Source organism: Notolepis coatsorum, assembly GCF_963971535.1.
Source record: "Notolepis coatsorum genome assembly, chromosome: 5".
Lineage (NCBI taxonomy): Eukaryota > Metazoa > Chordata > Actinopteri > Aulopiformes > Paralepididae > Notolepis > Notolepis coatsorum.
The window spans coordinates 82,969,826-82,992,628 of NC_140169.1; the positions used below are offsets into that span (position 1 = coordinate 82,969,826).

At 47.4% G+C, this 22,803-nt stretch overlaps 1 protein-coding gene across 1 annotated transcript; it reads left to right on the forward strand.

Annotated features, from left to right (window-relative positions):
• Window positions 1-4,407: 4,407 nt before the first annotated feature.
• On the forward strand, window positions 4,408-22,585 carry LOC311228945 (collagen alpha-1(X) chain-like). The gene is made up of 3 exons (XM_084314906.1): window positions 4,408-4,486; window positions 17,423-17,507; window positions 21,561-22,585. Exons 2-3 carry the CDS (start codon window positions 17,441-17,443, stop codon window positions 22,064-22,066), a joined length of 573 nt encoding a protein of 190 aa, XP_084171032.1. The 5' UTR covers window positions 4,408-4,486; window positions 17,423-17,440; the 3' UTR covers window positions 22,067-22,585.
• Window positions 22,586-22,803: the final 218 nt, after the last annotated feature.

Consider the following 22,803-nt stretch of genomic DNA (forward strand, 5'->3'; position numbering starts at 1 on the left):
TTATTAACAGATTGCAGAATGGGTACAATACAGTACGGCTCAATACACACAATTGTTAAGGGGATGCAGACCAGAGAAAGACGTTTGTCTTGTTTACATCAGGGTCCCAGATTTTCGATTCATATCGATAGTTTAATAGCTAGCCTTGGCTCGTTTAACAATATGCAAAATATGTGTACAGCCCTGTACTCATACTGAAGTTATTCTTGGTATATAATAGGTCTGATTGTGTAACGAATCGATTCCACGTCGCGCTGTGTGTGAGAGAGAGAAGGAGAGAGGGAGAGATCTGCGGGTGTTTGGAGACGGAGCGAGTTTTGTTTCTAACTTTTCTATTTATATATTGTGTTTCAAGTTGTGAATTAGACTATACTTTATTTGACTGGTTGTGTGTTGTTGTAGTAACAGCTGAGCGACTCGTTCATAAGAGCCGATTCATTGCCGTGAGCGTGAGTCGAATCGCTCACGTCTTGCCATGAGTCGGTTGCGTGGTACTGTACATGTTTGCAAAATGTTTTGGTATAGCGCCCCTAGTGGAGAGAGAACCAGCAGCCGCTACTGGGTGGGTGTTGAGGTGAGGGAGGGGTAGTGGCGCAGGATGCATGTCCTGGTCAGGTGGTTGTTGAGGTGAGGGAGGGGTAGTGGGGCAGGATGCATGTCCTGGTCAGGTGGGTGGTTTCGAGTTATCACCTGAGAGCTATGAGGGCCCCCTGAATTTTTTTTTTAACTCTTTTTTTCCTGACATTTTGGCCGTTTTCGAAGTCATATTTAGAGGAATATCTCATTAGGATCAGAGTCTAATACTAATGAAAACTAATGAAACTGGCCCCCGTAAATGTCCAAACCCCCCCTCCTAATGTACATTTTCTGTTAGGATCTCTGTTTAACAGTACTGTATATTTGTATATATTGTATGTCACAAATGGAACAGTACTGTATATCTGTATGTCATTAATGTCATGATATATATCTGTATGTTGTGTATGTCATAAATGTCATTATTAATTAAAAATGGGGGACCCTGATGTAAACAAGACGAAAGTCTTTCTCTGGTCTGCATCCCCTTAACAATTGTATGTATTGAGCTGTACTGTACTGTACCCATTCTGCAATCTGTTGATAAACTTTTCAATCAATCAATCAATCATGGAGATGAAGCCTGTGCCAACCAATTTAACAGGTCTGAGAGCAGAAACTCAACCCTGTGGTTTTGTCTTGTACTGTGGCTGCCCGGAGCGCATCGCTTCACAGTTCAGTCACACAAGCCATCAAGAGAGAACAAGTACATAAACCTATATGATTTCTGACATTCACAACAGTTAATAAACAGACCGATCTTTTGATACTACACTGAATTAAAAAGGGGACAACCATTGAATTGTAGCTTTGAAACATGTTCCTATGCCTTAGGAGATTTTGGTCTGAATTAATTAATGTATTCAGTACACAGTATTGTACCATATTCATAAATAATGAATGGTTCTGGTTTGGATTTACATTACAGGTTTTAATGTAAAAGTTCAGGCGCACATTATATGAGTCCAAATGTGAGTCAATTCATTTTCAATATCTTCGTTCTCTAAATTTAAGCTCTTCCTTATTCAAACTGAATGGAATGCCCAAAACCAGCAATGAATAGGTTTGTTTTCCCTTTAAAAGTTGGCAAAAATATTTATGTTTGCCAGAAACGCACGCACGCACACACGCACGCACGCACGCACGCACGCACGCACGCACGCACACACACACACACAAACACACACACACACACAGGTGGCGAAATCTTTAATTTTATGTCACCTAGATTATTGTGCACCAGTATGGTCCTCTGCATCCAAAGGTCAACTAAAGAAATTGCAAACTGCCCAGAACAGAGCTGCAAGGTTAGTCTTACATTGTTCCATGAGAACAAACACTATAAGCTATAAGCACCGGCAACTCTCATGGTTAACGGTAGAGAATAGGCTGGTTTTCAACACAGTTACATTTTTCAGGAACACTGTCTTTTCGTCTCAACCTGTTTTCTTTTTTCTTTTTTTCAACCTGTTTTCTTATACAAACAAATTGTCAGATGCAGTCAGGTTCATTCTTATTTTACTAGGTCAGCTGATGATGGACAGATTATGTTACCACGTCCAAAATCAAATGCTTTAAAGAGGACTGTTGTTTATCGTGCCATCAATCATTGGAATAACTGCCCACTGAACATAAGTAAATTGAATAGTAAAGTGTCTTTCAAATACCACCTGAGAATGCACTACTTAAATATGTGAGCAAAATATTCTGATGTTGATAATGATGTCTACAATGTTTTTACTGTTTTTAGATAATCATTGTTAATTGTGATTGTCAGATGTAGCTCATGTTGTTATGTTTTGTGTTTTGTGTTGTCTTTCTGTGTGGACCCCAGGAAGACTAGCTCGCCACTTAGGTGACAGCTAATGGGGATCCTTTTAAACAATAAACACACACACACACACACACACACACACACACACACACACACACACACACACACACACACACACACACACTGAGAGACTGTCACCTAGTGTGCCATTACTTTACCAGTAAATACAGAAACTTCAGCCACTGAAGGAAAACACAGTCAGACTCAGACTCTCCTACTTTTCCAGGAACACACTCGGTCACTTTGTCAATAAAACTATTTGAGACAATGAATCCACTTAAATATTGCAAAAGCACCTGTGTTTGAGCCGTTTTAAAATGCAGGTCAAAGAAACAAAAGCTCAGATTTAACCATCCCAAATCATCAGTCATAAAACACACATTGCAATTAAGATGTCAAGTGCACAAGGGGATGTTAACGTCAACACACGACCACAAAGCCAAGAGGCAACCAAGACGTGTCGGAAATGATCAGGGCCGGACTCATGGGGAAATAATTCAGGCCAGGAAATATAGTGCGAAATATAGTCCCAGTCAGGCCACCTTTTTTTTTTTTTTAACTTTGACCAGTCAGCTGGTTCTTTTCGCGTTTATCGCTTTTTCTGGTCAAGTATGACCGACAGATACAGGTTGAATGGGGTATAGATGGGGGGAAAGACACTCTGAGAAAATACGGCGAGTCCGGTTGTCCCCGACGCCGAAATAGCGTTCGAGGTACGCGGTGAGCTACTGGAGCTCCCCTGTCAGGCCACTTTTTAAGCGGGTTATGTCGTGGACCAGATGGAGATCAGATGGACCAGATGGCGATCAAACAATTGGAATATTATTTTTGGAGTACTCTATCTTGGACTATTTGGACTATCTGACGTCAATTCTAGCTTGATCGTGCAATGTTTTTATACCGATCCAGCTGATCAGCATTTTTTGTGTTCAATACGAATGCCATTACTGGCCATCAGATAATCAGAAACATACCCCCCCCCCCCTTTCATGCATTCATGATGAAACATAATACCTATTACATTTGATTTGGGAATAGTAGCGTGTCCAGGCAAGAAACGCCAACGCTTATGTAGAATTCACGTATAAGGCTATAAGTCAGCCTTTCGGGAATTACCCCAGACCACTCTGAAATTATACTTATATTCACCACGGGATAACGCTTGAACGTATGCATGGACAAATTATAAATTTTTTGCATCTTGGCCGGAAGACATTCACTGTCAAATGACCATAGTATTGTCCCCATAGCTATATTATATTATAGTATATAGATTAGATATAGCTCTACAAACAAGGTGACGCACTCTTATCTTTAAAGCGTGGCATAGCTACAACGGGACCCGGCTAATGGCTGAGTTAATCTGACATTACAAAAAAACAAAACATCTAAAAATAAAAATGGTTATGATCAGGACTGAAGTTGAATAAAATATGTATGACTGTTTAGACTGCGTTACTCTGTCTGTTTACTCTCTGTACTATCTCTGTTTTTTATACTTTATAGGAGCAATTTTTAGATTTTTTTGCTATGCAACCTACGGTGGGGCACTTTGGTTGACAAGTGTCATGTCTAAATGTGCTATACAATTAAATTAGATTGATTGGTTGTTCCCCACTTAGGTTATCTAACTATCGCGTCACCGCAACTAGAAACACTGGTCTGGCCTGCTTCTAAGTTATGTGGCCTGACTGCAAAAAGAAAAGAAAATATTATATAATATTTTTTGTAATCAGCACAGGCCAGGCCACCGGGAAAACTCCTGGTGCTCCCGATGGCCAGTCCGGGCCTGGAAATGATACACAAAACAGAAAAGAGAAGAATATAAAAACATTAAAAAAGGAATTTCAAAGGGTTCTCTTCTGAGGACATGGCACCCCTCGTTAAAGACGACATCAGAGCAGGGAGGGGCCTCCATCCTAGGTAGAGTGTGTGACGCTGGGGACCGACTTGGTATAAATACCAGGAGCCCAGTGCCCTGGAGAACAGCAGCAGCAGCACCTCCAGCTCCTCCAGCCTTCAGGAGAAACAGCTCTGTACCAGGACTGCAGCTGACCCCACTGTGTGAACCTGCCGGTAGGTGTGACTTCCTCTCGCGGCCACGTCTTAACCTTCTGTGTATTGTCGCAGTGAAAGGGTTAACCGTTTGGTAATGCGGCAGTGAAAGGGTTACGACTGGTCCAGCGGGCCGCACGCTAAGGCTGGGTTTGCGGAGAAGATTGGTGTTTAACTAGGGATGTCCGATATTATCGGCCGATATTGGCATTCAAATGTGATATCGGAAATTATCAGTATCGGTTTTCAAATATTCTTTTTCTTTTGACATTTATTTAACCTTTATTTACCCAGGCAAGCAAGTAAGAACAAATTCTTATTTTATTTATTGTCAAAAGTATGCATAATGTTGTGTTAATTCCCCGAGAACCCTATCGGTATCGGTTGATATCGGTATCGGAAATTAAGAGTTGGACAATATCAGTATATCGGATATCGGTAAAAAAGCCAATATCGAACATCCCTATTTTTAACCCAATTAGACCCAAATATGGTCTTCTGTCATCATAGAAGAATTATGAAGGAAACTCAGCTCTAAGTAGCACATGGTTAAGACTCTGATTTTCAGTTCCTGCGTGAACCCAGCTATAGTCATGGAAAGCTAAAGACCACTTTTCAGGGCTCAGTTCACTGGGTGACGAGACAACGGGCCAGTATAACAATGTCTTAAAGATTACATTGAAGGAAAGGAGTTTGGAAGTTACTCTTTTCTGTTCTCATTTTCCCTCGTTAGAATAACTGTGGCCCTAAAGCCTGGTAGAACTGAAGAGCCGTGATAACGTTCTCCACGCTACTGTGTACTGTGTACAGTCTGACTCACTATCAACCTTCAAATCTCAACTGAAAACCCATCTGTTAGAACTAGCATATTCACTGTGACCGCTGCCACTGTCCTATACCCCCTGCTGTTTGTTTGTTCTGTTATTTTAACTTAACTGTTTTTATACTTCCTGTTGCTTGTTTTATTGTTAACCTTGACTTTTAACTGCCTTGTGTTTTTTTCTTTCTTTATTTTTTCTATGATCTGTAAGGTGACCTTGGGTGTCCTGAAAGGCGCCACCAAATAAAATGTATTATTATTATTATTATTATTATTATTATTATTATTATTATTATTATTATTATTATTATTATTATTATTATTGTAACTGAGGGGTACAATTCCCTGACTGTATTAATCAAGTATGGTATCATTAAACCACTACCGTCTTATGTACATTATACTGGCCATACCGTACACTAGTATATAAATATGATGAACACTTCCCACAATAAATCGGTTCTACACAAAGTTGTCTTTAAGTATTTATTGCAGCAAAAGGTACATAATATACTTCTCTATATTACTTTGAATGCACTTGTAAGGCAAAGGAATGTGCGTAGGCAAATCAATAATGAATGTCCATTCTCTGGTTACGCATGAGATAAGAATACAACCTGAATATTAAGAATTATATCTAGGGGATACTGGTAGGGGGTTCCACCGGTTGTAAGCCAGCAGGGGGAGGCAATGCTCTAATGCAAAGTCTGGTGCCAGCGGGGACTCAATATAGGCTCCTGCTATGGGAGGCGATATATTACTCCCTGCTCGGCAGACGAAAGGCAGCGACTGTAATCCCAGTATGCGTGCAGCACAGGTGGAAGCCGGTCAGCCTCTCCAATAGAGACGGGCTCGAATGATGGTCCTCACGGGCAGGTCCCACAGCAGTGGGTGTAGACGATTCTTATCCTCTCCACCAGCCTGGTACAAAGCAATAATAATAATACTCCAGCCGGAAAGGGGCTCTGCAATCACCGGTGTAGATCCTCCGGTGCGCGGTACTTCACATCAACTAAGTCGAACTTGACGTTATCCAACCAAGCCCTGATACTTTACTATCCTATTCGCACGCGGCTATAAGTGCTCTATTTAGACACACAATTGCTCACTTCACTTGGTCTTTGACTCGTGATGAAGGCTTACTAGTAAGGAGCGAACGATACGTTGAACAAACGTATTAGGATAAACAAGACTCTATCTTGGGGCAATACGGGCCCACTTCACCGCACGTTGCATAGTGGGTGAGGCTTCACTTGGGTAACTCGAACTCGAACTGAACTGCGGACTGAACTGAACTACTTCTGTATTCACCTGCGCCATATTTATATGTACGGGGAACAAACTAGTACCAGCCTTATTCCTGTCTCGTAGTCCTGGGCAGAACCGGGCATGTTGAGACAAGCCTTGACGGTAGCTTTGAACTCGACTCTGGGGGTAAGACACTGGCGCTGGTGGAACGCTATCCAATAAGAGAACGAAATATTATGGTCTGTAGGCTACTAGGTTAAAGGGATATTCCGTGTATATGTACAAAGAATACACAAGGGATATCAAACGATATACAAATATTATGCAATATATATCAATCAATAAATACATATATTCGGTTTAATCTGACCCTTTGTAACAGCCGCCTCCTAATTAGTCCCACCTAATTAGCTAAGCAGAGACAGATTAACCGCACTGTCCACTACTCAATGTCCGTTGTGAGGGTAGGCAGTTCACAAAGTCAGTGGTCATGGTCGTCATTAAGCGAGTCGGGGAGCCTTGGCGACTCTATCAGCCTTGCCACGGGTCGGTTGTAGGTCCGCCCTTGGACGAGCAATTCTGCCGCTCTGACCTTTCCGTCGGCACCAGTGGTCACTTTGCTTACGCGGCCGGCCGGCCACGCAGCTCGGGGTAGTGACTGGTCTATGGTCATGACGACTGGACGGGATGAAGGGGGGCTTAGGAGGAAGCGGGCCTGAGACTGCTTTGATCTGTGCTTGGCTGTGCCTCCTCCTCCTCCGTCTGTTTCTCTTGTTTGCTCTGTACCCCGTCTGAGGAGGGGCCGGTCCCGGCCGCCCCGTCAAGGAGTCGCTTGGGGTGCTGGGTTCGAGGTCAGCTACGTCTGAAGCGCAGCTGAGGGGGGTGGAGTTCCGAACTCCCTCTGGTGCCCACGGTTCTCTCACGGGCCTCTCGCTTAATGTCAATAGCCTCTGCTGTACGAGGGAGTGGCCGGTGTCGCTCGCCTTTGTGTGTAGGCAGCGTGTAGACGTGGGTTGACTGTCAAGTCCGTAGAGGGGGCCCTGGAGCGTCCATCCCAGTCGGGTCTGAACCGCGACTGGGCATCCTTTGGGTCCGATGTGGGCCGCCTCAATTGGGAGAATGAGGTCCGCGTGGTCGGAGCCGATGAGCAGGGTCGGTGTGGCGCCGTCGATAAGCGGTATAGGTAGTTGATGTAGGTGCACATATTTAGCCATCAGCTGTGGGATGGGGTAGGTGTACTGAGACAGGCCTATGTCGTGGCTGGTGAAGACGTTGGTTATACTATACTGCTTCTCGGGCTGGTCCACCGCTGCTATCTTGAAGGAGACCCTTTCACCTTTTATGGTCTTCTGGTCCCTTCTGATGGTGCGTATGGTCATGGTATCTTTGACACCCCGCAGGCCCAACTGGGCTGCTGCAGAAGCGAGGAGGAGAGTCTTTTCAGACCCATCGTCCAGGACGGCGTAAGTGTCCAGGACCTTGTCCTCGTAGCTCAGGAGCACTCTGACCACTTTGAGGAGCACTCGGGGGGTCCCGCTATGCTGGTCAATGTGGAGCACTCCTGTTGGTCGGTTGCCTTGGATCTTCTGGTGGGCTCCGCACCGTGCTGCGCGGTAAGCGGTGCCCGCCTGGGCCGCCTCACGCCACTGGTCAACTTGGACGGGGTTCAGTGTCTTATATTCGGCGCACTGTGCCAGCCAGTGTCCGCCGTCGCAGTAGGTACAGTAGGGAGCGGTCTGGTGGCTCTTCGGTACTGGTGCCACCGCCTCGGCATGGTACATTACCGCGACGGGCCCACTCTGTTGTCCTGGCTGACGCCTGTTGATGTCATGCAGGACCTCCAAGTGGGTGCCACCGCACCTGCTGCACTTCTTCTTCAAGCGGCACTCAGCTGCTAGGTGGCTGCGCGCGCAGCGGAAGCAGCGGCGGTGGTGGTCGATCCACTGACTCACCTCGTCCGTGGTCAGCTTCCCGAAAGTGTCGCATTGGTACAGCCGATGTTCTCCCTCACAGTACTGGCACTCAATCTTCCACTGGTCCTCTTTCGTCGAGGGGGTGTTGTGGTTCTTGTGCTGCGGTACTGATTCGGCTTGGTGAATAACGGTCACCAACCGGCGGTTATCTGTTGATCCCCGAGGTCCGAGTCTTGGGCTTGGTCCACTCCATACGAACGTGTCGAGTCGTAGGCTACTGACCTCCCTGGCGAGGAACTCAGATAGGTCTAGGAGGGATGCCTCTGGACCGTTGGGGTCGCGGTGGTCTCTCTGCCGCCTGAAGCGCTCTTGTCGGGCGGGAGGGAGCTTCTCTAGTATCCTCTCTACATTAGAGTTAGCGTACAGTTCATAGATACCCTTTTCCTTTTGGGACCCCAGCATCCCTACCAGGGACTGTACCTTGATAGAGAGGTCATCTAATGCTCTGTTGTCTCTGGCTGGGGGGAGACGGTCAATGTCTCTTATCTCCTGTATCACATAGTCCCATATGCGTCCATAACGTTGGTCGAGGGCTACTAGAGCCGCGGTGTATGGGGTAGTAGAGCTGGAATATGCCAGCGCTATATTGTGCGCTCTGGGCACCTTCAGGTGCTTGAGTAGGATAGCATACTTGTACGGTTCATCTGGTACGTCGGACAGCATAGTCTCTAAGCACATTCGTAGCTCTGTGTACTGTGCTCTGTTTTTGTGTGTGAAGTCCGGGAACGTCGGTGTGCCAAGGTACGATGCCATGGATGACTGGCACATCGGTGAGCGTTGGGGGAGAGGCCTCCTAGGCGAGTCTCCTCTTACGTGTTGTCTTGGGCTGGTACTTGGTGGGTACCAAGGGCCGGGTACCCAGGTGCTGTTCCTCGGGGCTGGCGGTGCGTCAAACTCACCCGTGAGTTCAGTCGGGGGTTTGTAGCGCAGTGCCTCGGGGCTGACTTCTGGGCTGTACTGGGCCTTCTGGTCCAGAGTACGTTGCTGCTGGTCGGCTTGACATTCCTCCTCTTCCTCTTCCTCTTCCTCTGCTAGGACCTGGAGTCTTCTGTTCAGTCTCTCGGCGTGGTCCGGTTCTTCCCGGTTGCTGGGTCTCGTATGGACCGGCCGGGGAGGGGGTTCGGAGACGTGGACAGGATCCTCCTGTTGGCGGGGTCCCGGGTCGCTTGGTCGGGTAGGGGAATGTGTCCTAGACCCTTGTCGTGACGATCTCCGGGAGCTCCGTGCGGAGAGAGGGGGTGTCGCCATGGTGATCAATTTGTCCATCAGCTGCGCCTGCAGCCGGTCGCGCTCTGCCTCGCGCTGGGCATGGGCGGCTTCGCGCACTGCTTCGCGCTGGGCATTGGCGGCGTCGCGCTGCGCATTGGCGCTGGCATGGGCGGCGTCGCGCTGTGCATTGGCGGCGGCGCACTGTGCATCGGCGCGGCTTCTCTCAATGTTCTCTTCCGTCTGAAGGCGTCTGGTCTCCAGTCTTATGCGGTCGTCTTCACTCCTTTGTTGCGCCTGGAAGCGCTCTCGCTCGGTTGCAGAATGTTCGCGTTCACGGAGGGCTTGCGCTTGGAGTTGCGCGTGAAGGCGCTCTCGTTCGTCTGCAGCTTGTTCGCGCTCGCTCGTCTGTTGCGCTTGGAGTCGATCGCGTTCACCCTGAAGTCGATCGCGTTCGGTAGAGGCTGCCAGGGTGGCGATGAGTGCCTGTGCCAGCATCTTGTCCGCCTCGCTGGGGGAAGACGCCGGTCGAGGCGATCGGCTCCCGGCAGTACTCGTTGGAGATCCGTTCTCCTGTCGCGTACCGAGGAGATCCATCTCCTGGGTGCGCGTCTCTTCTTGTAGTGGGTCGGGTTCCGTCCCGGGAGGGCTTTCTTTATCCTGGAGCTCTCCGGGGACTGTCCCGTTGGCGTTGTCTGGGGGTAAAGTCATGTCATGTCCCTCCTGGTCCCCCCCGTGAGCTTGGTCAGTTACGTTAGAACCCACTAGGGTCTCTACTGGCGGGGTAGCCTGGTCGGTAGGGTTGGACATAATTTTACTATCCGCTTTAGTTACTTTATCCGTATTTAACTTCCCTTTAAAGCTAGGTATTGGACTGACAGTGTATGCCTCTAGATAGGGAGGTGGCTGCCGTCTGCGCTGCGGGCGATCTAGCTTAGGAGAACCGTTTGTGGAGTGTTCATCATCGGCCATGTTAATATTAATATTATATTAATATTACGCTAATTCTTATCCGGGGCTCGAAGGACCAATTGTAACTGAGGGGTACAATTCCCTGACTGTATTAATCAAGTATGGTATCATTAAACCACTACCGTCTTATGTACATTATACTGGCCATACCGTACACTAGTATATAAATATGATGAACACTTCCCACAATAAATCGGTTCTACACAAAGTTGTCTTTAAGTATTTATTGCAGCAAAAGGTACATAATATACTTCTCTATATTACTTTGAATGCACTTGTAAGGCAAAGGAATGTGCGTAGGCAAATCAATAATGAATGTCCATTCTCTGGTTACGCATGAGATAAGAATACAACCTGAATATTAAGAATTATATCTAGGGGATACTGGTAGGGGGTTCCACCGGTTGTAAGCCAGCAGGGGGAGGCAATGCTCTAATGCAAAGTCTGGTGCCAGCGGGGACTCAATATAGGCTCCTGCTATGGGAGGCGATATATTACTCCCTGCTCGGCAGACGAAAGGCAGCGACTGTAATCCCAGTATGCGTGCAGCACAGGTGGAAGCCGGTCAGCCTCTCCAATAGAGACGGGCTCGAATGATGGTCCTCACGGGCAGGTCCCACAGCAGTGGGTGTAGACGATTCTTATCCTCTCCACCAGCCTGGTACAAAGCAATAATAATAATACTCCAGCCGGAAAGGGGCTCTGCAATCACCGGTGTAGATCCTTCGGTGCGCGGTACTTCACATCAACTAAGTCGAACTTGACGTTATCCAACCAAGCCCTGATACTTTACTATCCTATTCGCACGCGGCTATAAGTGCTCTATTTAGACACACAATTGCTCACTTCACTTGGTCTTTGACTCGTGATGAAGGCTTACTAGTAAGGAGCGAACGATACGTTGAACAAACGTATTAGGATAAACAAGACTCTATCTTGGGGCAATACGGGCCCACTTCACCGCACGTTGCATAGTGGGTGAGGCTTCACTTGGGTAACTCGAACTCGAACTGAACTGCGGACTGAACTGAACTACTTCTGTATTCACCTGCGCCATATTTATATGTACAGGGAACAAACTAGTACCAGCCTTATTCCTGTCTCGTAGTCCTGGGCAGAACCGGGCATGTTGAGACAAGCCTTGACGGTAGCTTTGAACTCGACTCTGGGGGTAAGACACTGGCGCTGGTGGAACGCTATCCAATAAGAGAACGAAATATTATGGTCTGTAGGCTACTAGGTTAAAGGGATATTCCGTGTATATGTACAAAGAATACACAAGGGATATCAAACGATATACAAATATTATGCAATATATATCAATCAATAAATACATATATTCGGTTTAATCTGACCCTTTGTAACAGCCGCCTCCTAATTAGTCCCACCTAATTAGCTAAGCAGAGACAGATTAACCGCACTGTCCACTACTCAATGTCCGTTGTGAGGGTAGGCAGTTCACAAAGTCAGTGGTCATGGTCGTCATTAAGCGAGTCGGGGAGCCTTGGCGACTCTATCAGCCTTGCCACGGGTCGGTTGTAGGTCCGCCCTTGGACGAGCAATTCTGCCGCTCTGACCTTTCCGTCGGCACCAGTGGTCACTTTGCTTACGCGGCCGGCCGGCCACGCAGCTCGGGGTAGTGACTGGTCTATGGTCATGACGACTGGACGGGATGAAGGGGGGCTTAGGAGGAAGCGGGACTGAGACTGCTTTGATCTGTGCTTGGCTGTGCCTCCTCCTCCTCCGTCTGTTTCTCTTGTTTGCTCTGTACCCCGTCTGAGGAGGGGCCGGTCCCGGCCGCCCCGTCAAGGAGTCGCTTGGGGTGCTGGGTTCGAGGTCAGCTACGTCTGAAGCGCAGCTGAGGGGGGTGGAGTTCCGAACTCCCTCTGGTGCCCACGGTTCTCTCACGGGCCTCTCGCTTAATGTCAATAGCCTCTGCTGTACGAGGGAGTGGCCGGTGTCGCTCGCCTTTGTGTGTAGGCAGCGTGTAGACGTGGGTTGACTGTCAAGTCCGTAGAGGGGGCCCTGGAGCGTCCATCCCAGTCGGGTCTGAACCGTGACTGGGCATCCTTTGGGTCCGATGTGGGCCGCCTCAATTGGGAGAATGAGGTCCGCGTGGTCGGAGCCGATGAGCAGGGTCGGTGTGGCGCCGTCGATAAGCGGTATAGGTAGTTGATGTAGGTGCACATATTTAGCCATCAGCTGTGGGATGGGGTAGGTGTACTGAGACAGGCCTATGTCGTGGCTGGTGAAGACGTTGGTTATACTATACTGCTTCTCGGGCTGGTCCACCGCTGCTATCTTGAAGGAGACCCTTTCACCTTTTATGGTCTTCTGGTCCCTTCTGATGGTGCGTATGGTCATGGTATCTTTGACACCCCGCAGGCCCAACTGGGCTGCTGCAGAAGCGAGGAGGAGAGTCTTTTCAGACCCATCGTCCAGGACGGCGTAAGTGTCCAGGACCTTGTCCTCGTAGCTCAGGAGCACTCTGACCACTTTGAGGAGCACTCGGGGGGTCCCGCTATGCTGGTCAATGTGGAGCACTCCTGTTGGTCGGTTGCCTTGGATCTTCTGGTGGGCTCCGCACCGTGCTGCGCGGTAAGCGGCGCCCGCCTGGGCCGCCTCACGCCACTGGTCAACTTGGACGGGGTTCAGTGTCTTATATTCGGCGCACTGTGCCAGCCAGTGTCCGCCGTCGCAGTAGGTACAGTAGGGAGCGGTCTGGTGGCTCTTCGGTACTGGTGCCACCGCCTCGGCATGGTACATTACCGCAACGGGCCCACTCTGTTGTCCTGGCTGACGCCTGTTGATGTCATGCAGGACCTCCAAGTGGGTGCCACCGCACCTGCTGCACTTCTTCTTCAAGCGGCACTCAGCTGCTAGGTGGCTGCGCGCGCAGCGGAAGCAGCGGCGGTGGTGGTCGATCCACTGACTCACCTCGTCCGTGGTCAGCTTCCCGAAAGTGTCGCATTGGTACAGCCGATGTTCTCCCTCACAGTACTGGCACTCAATCTTCCACTGGTCCTCTTTCGTCGAGGGGGTGTTGTGGTTCTTGTGCTGCGGTACTGATTCGGCTTGGTGCATAACGGTCACCAACCGGCGGTTATCTGTTGATCCCCGAGGTCCGAGTCTTGGGCTTGGTCCACTCCATACGAACGTGTCGAGTCGTAGGCTACTGACCTCCCTGGCGAGGAACTCAGATAGGTCTAGGAGGGATGCCTCTGGACCGTTGGGGTCGCGGTGGTCTCTCTGCCGCCTGAAGCGCTCTTGTCGGGCGGGAGGGAGCTTCTCTAGTATCCTCTCTACATTAGAGTTAGCGTACAGTTCATAGATACCCTTTTCCTTTTGGGACCCCAGCATCCCTACCAGGGACTGTACCTTGATAGAGAGGTCATCTAATGCTCTGTTGTCTCTGGCTGGGGGGAGACGGTCAATGTCTCTTATCTCCTGTATCACATAGTCCCATATGCGTCCATAACGTTGGTCGAGGGCTACTAGAGCCGCGGTGTATGGGGTAGTAGAGCTGGAATATGCCAGCGCTATATTGTGCGCTCTGGGCACCTTCAGGTGCTTGAGTAGGATAGCATACTTGTACGGTTCATCTGGTACGTCGGACAGCATAGTCTCTAAGCACATTCGTAGCTCTGTGTACTGTGCTCTGTTTTCGTGTGTGAAGTCCGGGAACGTCGGTGTGCCAAGGTACGATGCCATGGATGACTGGCACATCGGTGAGCGTTGGGGGAGAGGCCTCCTAGGCGAGTCTCCTCTTACGTGTTGTCTTGGGCTGGTACTTGGTGGGTACCAAGGGCCGGGTACCCAGGTGCTGTTCCTCGGGGCTGGCGGTGCGTCAAACTCACCCGTGAGTTCAGTCGGGGGTTTGTAGCGCAGTGCCTCGGGGCTGACTTCTGGGCTGTACTGGGCCTTCTGGTCCAGAGTACGTTGCTGCTGGTCGGCTTGACATTCCTCCTCTTCCTCTTCCTCTTCCTCTGCTAGGACCTGGAGTCTTCTGTTCAGTCTCTCGGCGTGGTCCGGTTCTTCCCGGTTGCTGGGTCTCGTATGGACCGGCCGGGGAGGGGGTTCGGAGACGTGGACAGGATCCTCCTGTTGGCGGGGTCCCGGGTCGCTTGGTCGGGTAGGGGAATGTGTCCTAGACCCTTGTCGTGACGATCTCCGGGAGCTCCGTGCGGAGAGAGGGGGTGTCGCCATGGTGATCAATTTGTCCATCAGCTGCACCTGCAGCCGGTCACGCTCTGCCTCGCGCTGGGCATGGGCGGCTTCGCGCACTGCTTCGCGCTGGGCATTGGCGGCGTCGCGCTGCGCATTGGCGCTGGCATGGGCGGCGTCGCGCTGTGCATTGGCGGCGGCGCACTGTGCATCGGCGCGGCTTCTCTCAATGTTCTCTTCCGTCTGAAGGCGTCTGGTCTCCAGTCTTATGCGGTCGTCTTCACTCCTTTGTTGCGCCTGGAAGCGCTCTCGCTCGGTTGCAGAATGTTCGCGTTCACGGAGGGCTTGCGCTTGGAGTTGCGCGTGAAGGCGCTCTCGTTCGTCTGCAGCTTGTTCGCGCTCGCTCGTCTGTTGCGCTTGGAGTCGATCGCGTTCACCCTGAAGTCGATCGCGTTCGGTAGAGGCTGCCAGGGTGGCGATGAGTGCCTGTGCCAGCATCTTGTCCGCCTCGCTGGGGGAAGACGCCGGTCGAGGCGATCGGCTCCCGGCAGTACTCGTTGGAGATCCGTTCTCCTGTCGCGTACCGAGGAGATCCATCTCCTGGGTGCGCGTCTCTTCTTGTAGTGGGTCGGGTTCCGTCCCGGGAGGGCTTTCTTTATCCTGGAGCTCTCCGGGGACTGTCCCGTTGGCGTTGTCTGGGGGTAAAGTCATGTCATGTCCCTCCTGGTCCCCCCCGTGAGCTTGGTCAGTTACGTTAGAACCCACTAGGGTCTCTACTGGCGGGGTAGCCTGGTCGGTAGGGTTGGACATAATTTTACTATCCGCTTTAGTTACTTTATCCGTATTTAACTTCCCTTTAAAGCTAGGTATTGGACTGACAGTGTATGCCTCTAGATAGGGAGGTGGCTGCCATCTGCGCTGCGGGCGATCTAGCTTAGGAGAACCGTTTGTGGAGTGTTCATCATCGGCCATGTTAATATTAATATTATATTAATATTACGCTAATTCTTATCCGGGGCTCGAAGGACCAATTGTAACTGAGGGGTACAATTCCCTGACTGTATTAATCAAGTATGGTATCATTAAACCACTACCGTCTTATGTACATTATACTGGCCATACCGTACACTAGTATATAAATATGATGAACACTTCCCACAATAAATCGGTTCTACACAAAGTTGTCTTTAAGTATTTATTGCAGCAAAAGGTACATAATATACTTCTCTATATTACTTTGAATGCACTTGTAAGGCAAAGGAATGTGCGTAGGCAAATCAATAATGAATGTCCATTCTCTGGTTACGCATGAGATAAGAATACAACCTGAATATTAAGAATTATATCTAGAGGATACTGGTAGGGGGTTCCACCGGTTGTAAGCCAGCAGGGGGAGGCAATGCTCTAATGCAAAGTCTGGTGCCAGCGGGGACTCAATATAGGCTCCTGCTATGGGAGGCGATATATTACTCCCTGCTCGGCAGACGAAAGGCAGCGACTGTAATCCCAGTATGCGTGCAGCACAGGTGGAAGCCGGTCAGCCTCTCCAATAGAGACGGGCTCGAATGATGGTCCTCACGGGCAGGTCCCACAGCAGTGGGTGTAGACGATTCTTATCCTCTCCACCAGCCTGGTACAAAGCAATAATAATAATACTCCAGCCGGAAAGGGGCTCTGCAATCACCGGTGTAGATCCTCCGGTGCGCGGTACTTCACATCAACTAAGTCGAACTTGACGTTATCCAACCAAGCCCTGATACTTTACTATCCTATTCGCACGCGGCTATAAGTGCTCTATTTAGACACACAATTGCTCACTTCACTTGGTCTTTGACTCGTGATGAAGGCTTACTAGTAAGGAGCGAACGATACGTTGAACAAACGTATTAGGATAAACAAGACTCTATCTTGGGGCAATACGGGCCCACTTCACCGCACGTTGCATAGTGGGTGAGGCTTCACTTGGGTAACTCGAACTCGAACTGAACTGCGGACTGAACTGAACTACTTCTGTATTCACCTGCGCCATATTTATATGTACGGGGAACAAACTAGTACCAGCCTTATTCCTGTCTCGTAGTCCTGGGCAGAACCGGGCATGTTGAGACAAGCCTTGACGGTAGCTTTGAACTCGACTCTGGGGGTAAGACACTGGCGCTGGTGGAACGCTATCCAATAAGAGAACGAAATATTATGGTCTGTAGGCTACTAGGTTAAAGGGATATTCCGTGTATATGTACAAAGAATACACAAGGGATATCAAACGATATACAAATATTATGCAATATATATCAATCAATAAATACATATATTCGGTTTAATCTGACCCTTTGTAACAATTATTATTATTATTATTATTATTATTATTATTATTATTATTATTATTATTATTATTATTATTATTATTATTATTATTATTATTATTATTATTATTATTATTATTATTATTATTATATTATTATTATTATTATTATTATTATTTGTATGGGTTCCGATTACTGCTTCACAACAGAGACGCTAGCGATGATACAGTTGTTGTTGTTGTTGTTGTAAATGTGATAATTTCTTTTACAGGTTTAGCTTCTTCCGAAGATGGACCTGAGGATAACAAGCATTCTCTTCGTCCTCCTGGCGTGTCCTCCAAGAGTCAAGAGCACCCGTAAGTTGCATTCAATGATTGTAGAAACGTGCACGTTCATGTAGAAACGTGCACTATTCACGATGAAATGTGTGCCTAATGTTCTGGTGGCAGTCTGAACAGAGGAGGTGACAGTGGCTCGTAGGTAGAGCAGTCGCCTCGGCCGTCCTCGTGTGAATGTGAGGAACAAACTGTAAAGCGCTTTGGATAAAAGCTATAAAACTGCACCATTTTTATTTACCACAACGACAATAACGATGCAAGGCAGGTTAAAATGCCATTCGGGCAAATGAAGATATGGGTGAACACACGCAAAGAAAGGAAAGAACTGCATCCATCTTCGATTTAGTGATCAAACTTCAGCCCAGCATGTTACTGTCGGTAAATGGCAGCAGCAACAAGGCAAACACACAATTAGCTAATCCATCATTTTGATTCAGATTCAGATTCAGATTACTTTATTCACCATATTGTACAGGTACAAATGGAACGTGATTTGACATTTCAGTGCATGCATTTTTTTTCACAAATAGGAATAAACATAATAATAATAAATAAATAAGTGCAAAACAGGACATAACAGTGAGACAACAATAAGACAGTAAAGTGCAGTGGTTGGGGACATGGATACAGTTGATACATTGATGCACAGAATCAAAACAACACTCGGGCCAACTTGAGTAGAACAAAGAGTAGCGGATGAAAGATGAGAGTTACAGTGCATTATCCTTTTATAAAGTTCATCCTTCAAGACCTAAACTTGTGACATAATGATGTTGCAAAGCAAGACAACAATCAGATTCATACAACTTTGGAGAGCGCATAGTAACTGAGCACATGATGAAGGTAAAGATATCGAACAACCTAAAAGCCTAAATTTGCTCATATCTTTTTAATTAATCTCTGGCAAAAGACGTTAAGAAATCCATGTGTGATGATGTCTCATCAGTTCCATCTACCAGTACAATGGTGTTGTAATTCAATCACAAATTGCTTATTGTGGAATGTTAATGTCATAGATATAATCTTTTCAGCTTCAGGTGCATCAGGTGTTTTAGGTCACCCTCTCAGAGCACAGCTGAGGGGGTGTGGCCTTCTGTTCACTAGACACTATAGAATCTATAGTATATCTATAGTAGAGATGCACCACTTTCCTCTGACTCACTCAGCTGGATGTGACTGGTGGGCCAATCAGAGTAACCTGCGTGTATTATGCGATATTTCAAAGAAAGCGAATTAGATATCTGAAATGTCTCATTTTGCTGATATCCAGGGGGGTAGAGATCAAAGGGCTTTAGTCATCATTTTCACAACAGTTCTAACATTTTGGGAAATTGTATGTCAACATATACCTTGTGTAAAAGAAAAATGCAACAAGATTGAAAAACACGATTTTCATTGTACTGAATCTTAACACATTGACCGCCAAAAACGGCGTACGACGTGTTTGCTGGCCATGCTAATTCTGCCAGACCATGCTGTACGACGTTATTGAGATCATATTTCATTTTTTCGCCATGGCATTCATAATTCCGCCACCCAGCCTCTGGTGATACAGTGGGACCATGAACAACAGTGCAATGCCTCAATACCGCCGCCTGGTGGATGATCGGGCGAGTTACAACCGGAAGTGGATCTGGTGATCTCTGTGAATCTGGGAAATCCGTCCGGCAGTCACATATCGTTGCGGGACTACAGACACACACTGGCGTGCATATGGATCGCTGCCATAACTCAATAATCGATATGATTTGGGCGTTTATTGCGCCATACAAACCGGAAATGGATCTAGTCGATCGACGTCAAATAAGTGGGATCTTTTTCCTCCAGTCTCATCGGCGAACGGTAAGAGGACAGTTACTTTCAGCTTGATTGTTTATTCTTTTCACTGCAAACCGATCAGATCAATATATCACCCATACTACATAAAGCATTTACTGACGATCACGGAATTATAAATGACCCCCCCCCCCCTTTCATCCGCGCATGATGAATCAACGTATACGATCATGTACAGTTGATTTTTTTAATATAGCGTGTATCGGCAATAAACGGCAGTTGATAATCTATATATGCGTTTATGCCTATAACTCACGTTCTATGAATTACTGCAGAAAATGATAAAAACATACTTATATTCTAGAAGGTATTTTTGGAAGAATCTATGAATGAAAAAGTATAATGTTCCTACATCCTGAACGATAGATAATCGATGTTGAATGGGCCATAGTAATGTCAATTTAGCAATACAATTTAAAAAGTTATAGCCCTGCAAAGAAGGTGAACATCTCCATAGGCTTAGACTGGTGGCAGTGATCCTAAATTGATGGATAGAAGCGTGGCAGGGAATGTGTTAAAATGGCTGAACACATGACTTAACCGAGCCAATACACTATTTATATTGTCACAGTCAAATCTTAGAGGGTGTGGCACTGACTTATCTGTGATTAAAAATAAATAGAAAATAATAAATAAATGAGAAAAAAGACAAATAAATGTATGGGATATGGTGACCCTCTGCAAATGTTTAAGACCCACGCAAATAAACACACAATCCTTGGATGAAAGTATTTAAGCTATTCTCATCACCAACCTTTCAGTAGGAGCCATTCTTACGCAACCGAGCTGTCTGCAAATGTGAGAGCCAATGACAATTGCCATTTTTCTATGCTTCATAAAAAGCATCAAAGCAGCACTTGGGAGTGGAACTCGTTTAGCCGACATAGTAGTACACTGCAAAGAGGTCAGTGACTGGCAAACCTGACGTTTATTTTCACACAGAACAATGGGACCTTTCAGAGAGAGATGACAGATGACAGATCCGGGCGGTATTTCCAAACCTATAGCTTCGGAAATACCGGATCTGTCACCTGTCATCTCTCTCTGAAAGGAGAGAGCATAGGATCAGCGGCATATACAGTACATATCAGTATACTGCGCGATTGGTTCTTGACAAGCACGCAGTCGTTCAGTATTGACAAAGCCTACTTTGCTGGAACGATTTATTTTGCACTATACAGTACGTATACATATAAGTACAAGTATAAGTCTTTATTTGTCATCAGATTAACACACACACATACATGCGATGAGCGACCCACAGGAAAACACACACACATGCACTGAGTCGCGAGTCGTGAGACGTGTCAGTGTGTGTGTGTGTGTGTGTCATTTTGAGATCAGTCGCAAATCGCTTCCTGTTGAAGGGATCAGATGCCGAACCACAGCTGTTTTACACATGCCTCATTCACCTTATAAGGAGATGGCGGGCGTGTAAATTAATTGAGCGCCAACGCGCATTTCAGTTTAAGAATGAGTGGGATTCATCATGCAAGACACCTGGGTAAGCACAGATTTGGACGTTAAGAACGGCTTGATGAATGTGGCGGTGGCTTTTCTTATTGTTCTCTTAACAGACAGGTAAGCGAGAATATAAGAAAAATAATAAGAGAGCATTGTTGAATGAGGCCCATTGGGTCTCATTCTCCAACATTTCCCAACGACTTCTCTTAGGGCAACCATCTTGGAACCGACTGAGACAGAATCGCCGACAAGTACAGCCTGATTCACCAACGCGTGGGGAAGCTGTCTTAAGTGGCCCAAACCATCCCAGCTGTGATGCCGGCGATGAGGAATGTCACTATGAACGTGCGTTCCCGTCTAGGTCATTTGCATACAAGACACGCCTCCGAGAGCTCCTTATAAGCCAGGCTCTGTGCCGTGTGCAAATGAAATCGCAACAAGTCGAGAGTTTAGACACACCTGTCCAGCTCCTTAAATGCAACTGATGCGATGCAGCCGTGTAAAAATGGTGGCGGAAGCGCTTTGCGACCGATCAAAATGAGATTAGATTAATGTATTGTCATCATATATACAGGCTACTACAGCTCGTGGCCACCTGCCGCAGAGCGCGCGCGCGCACACACACACACACACACGCACACGCGCTCGCAGTACTTTATAGTCTACGTGCGTAATGAATGAATGCAGTAGGGCGGGTTTGGGATAGGTCCATTGTGATCATGTAACAGTTGTTTGCATCATATGTAACCATATCCATATCCATTTTCCCAGCCGTTGAAGGTGAGCCAGGCGGGGCAGGACCCGAGGGCCATGGACCTGCCGCAGACACTCCTGGTGCAACGGACAAAGGAACAGAGGGAAGTCATGAGGTGACGAAGGCCCCCGTGTCGGCCTTCAGTGCCGTGCTGACCAGGGCTTATCCCCCTGCAGGAAAGCCCATTCAGTTCGCTCAGGTTCTGTACAACGGTCAGAACCACTATGACCCCCAGAGCGGTATGTTTACCTGCCAGATCCCTGGCCTCTACTATTTCTCCTACCACATGGCTGTCAATGGCGCCAATGCATTAGTGGCCCTTTACAGAAACAAGGATCCTGTCATGTTCACCTATGATGAGTACAACAAGGGCTTCCTGGATCAGATGTCTGGCAGTGCTGTCCTTATGCTGAAAGCCCAAGACAAGGTCTTCATGCAGGTTCCTGATGCGGAGAGCAATGGTATCTTTGCTGCAGACAATGTTCACTGCTCTTTCTCTGGTTTCTTGATTTCCTCCACCTGAGTTCACACAATAAATTAAACCTTAAATCCTTACTAAATATGTGAACTACTCAGAGTGAAAGTCCAGTTTACAAAATGCCATTGAGATTATGTTCTCGCTGTAGAATAAAGAACATTTTGTTACAATTTCTGCAAATTGTCTCAATCATATTTTAACAGGCAAGGTTAGAAATGTGCCAAAATGCTAAGGAAATGCTGGGGTTTAATGGAAATGTGGAATTCATGGTTCTTTTCCAACAACAATATATCTAGTAGTTTTAAGGAATCTGAAACAACGGTTAAAAGATACTCAAACTGGTGCTCTACAACTGCCTGTAACATTTACACCTGATATTTTATTTGTGTCTGTGTTTGACAAATGTCTGTCTTTGGAAACTTGTAACTGTAATATACATGCAAATGAAACCATGCTTGGTCAGATCAACACATTCTAGCAAGCACCGTGATGAGCAAGACACACAGAATGAGAAAGTGAACTCTGTCCAAACAACTATCTTCCATCGGATGTATCGGGTTATGTACAAATTATTGACAGAAATAAAATAATAAAGTTCCAGTTCCAAAATGAGGAATTATGTGTTGTTTGTGTTTGTTTATCACCGCTAGGACAATGAGGACACACGTAGTGTGTGAGTAGTTGGGCAGGAAACGCCAAGTAATAAGCGGTCATTCCCAGGAACGAGGCGACCTGTGTGATGGCGGTCGGTTCTGGGATGCGCTGTATTGCCTCGACGTTGG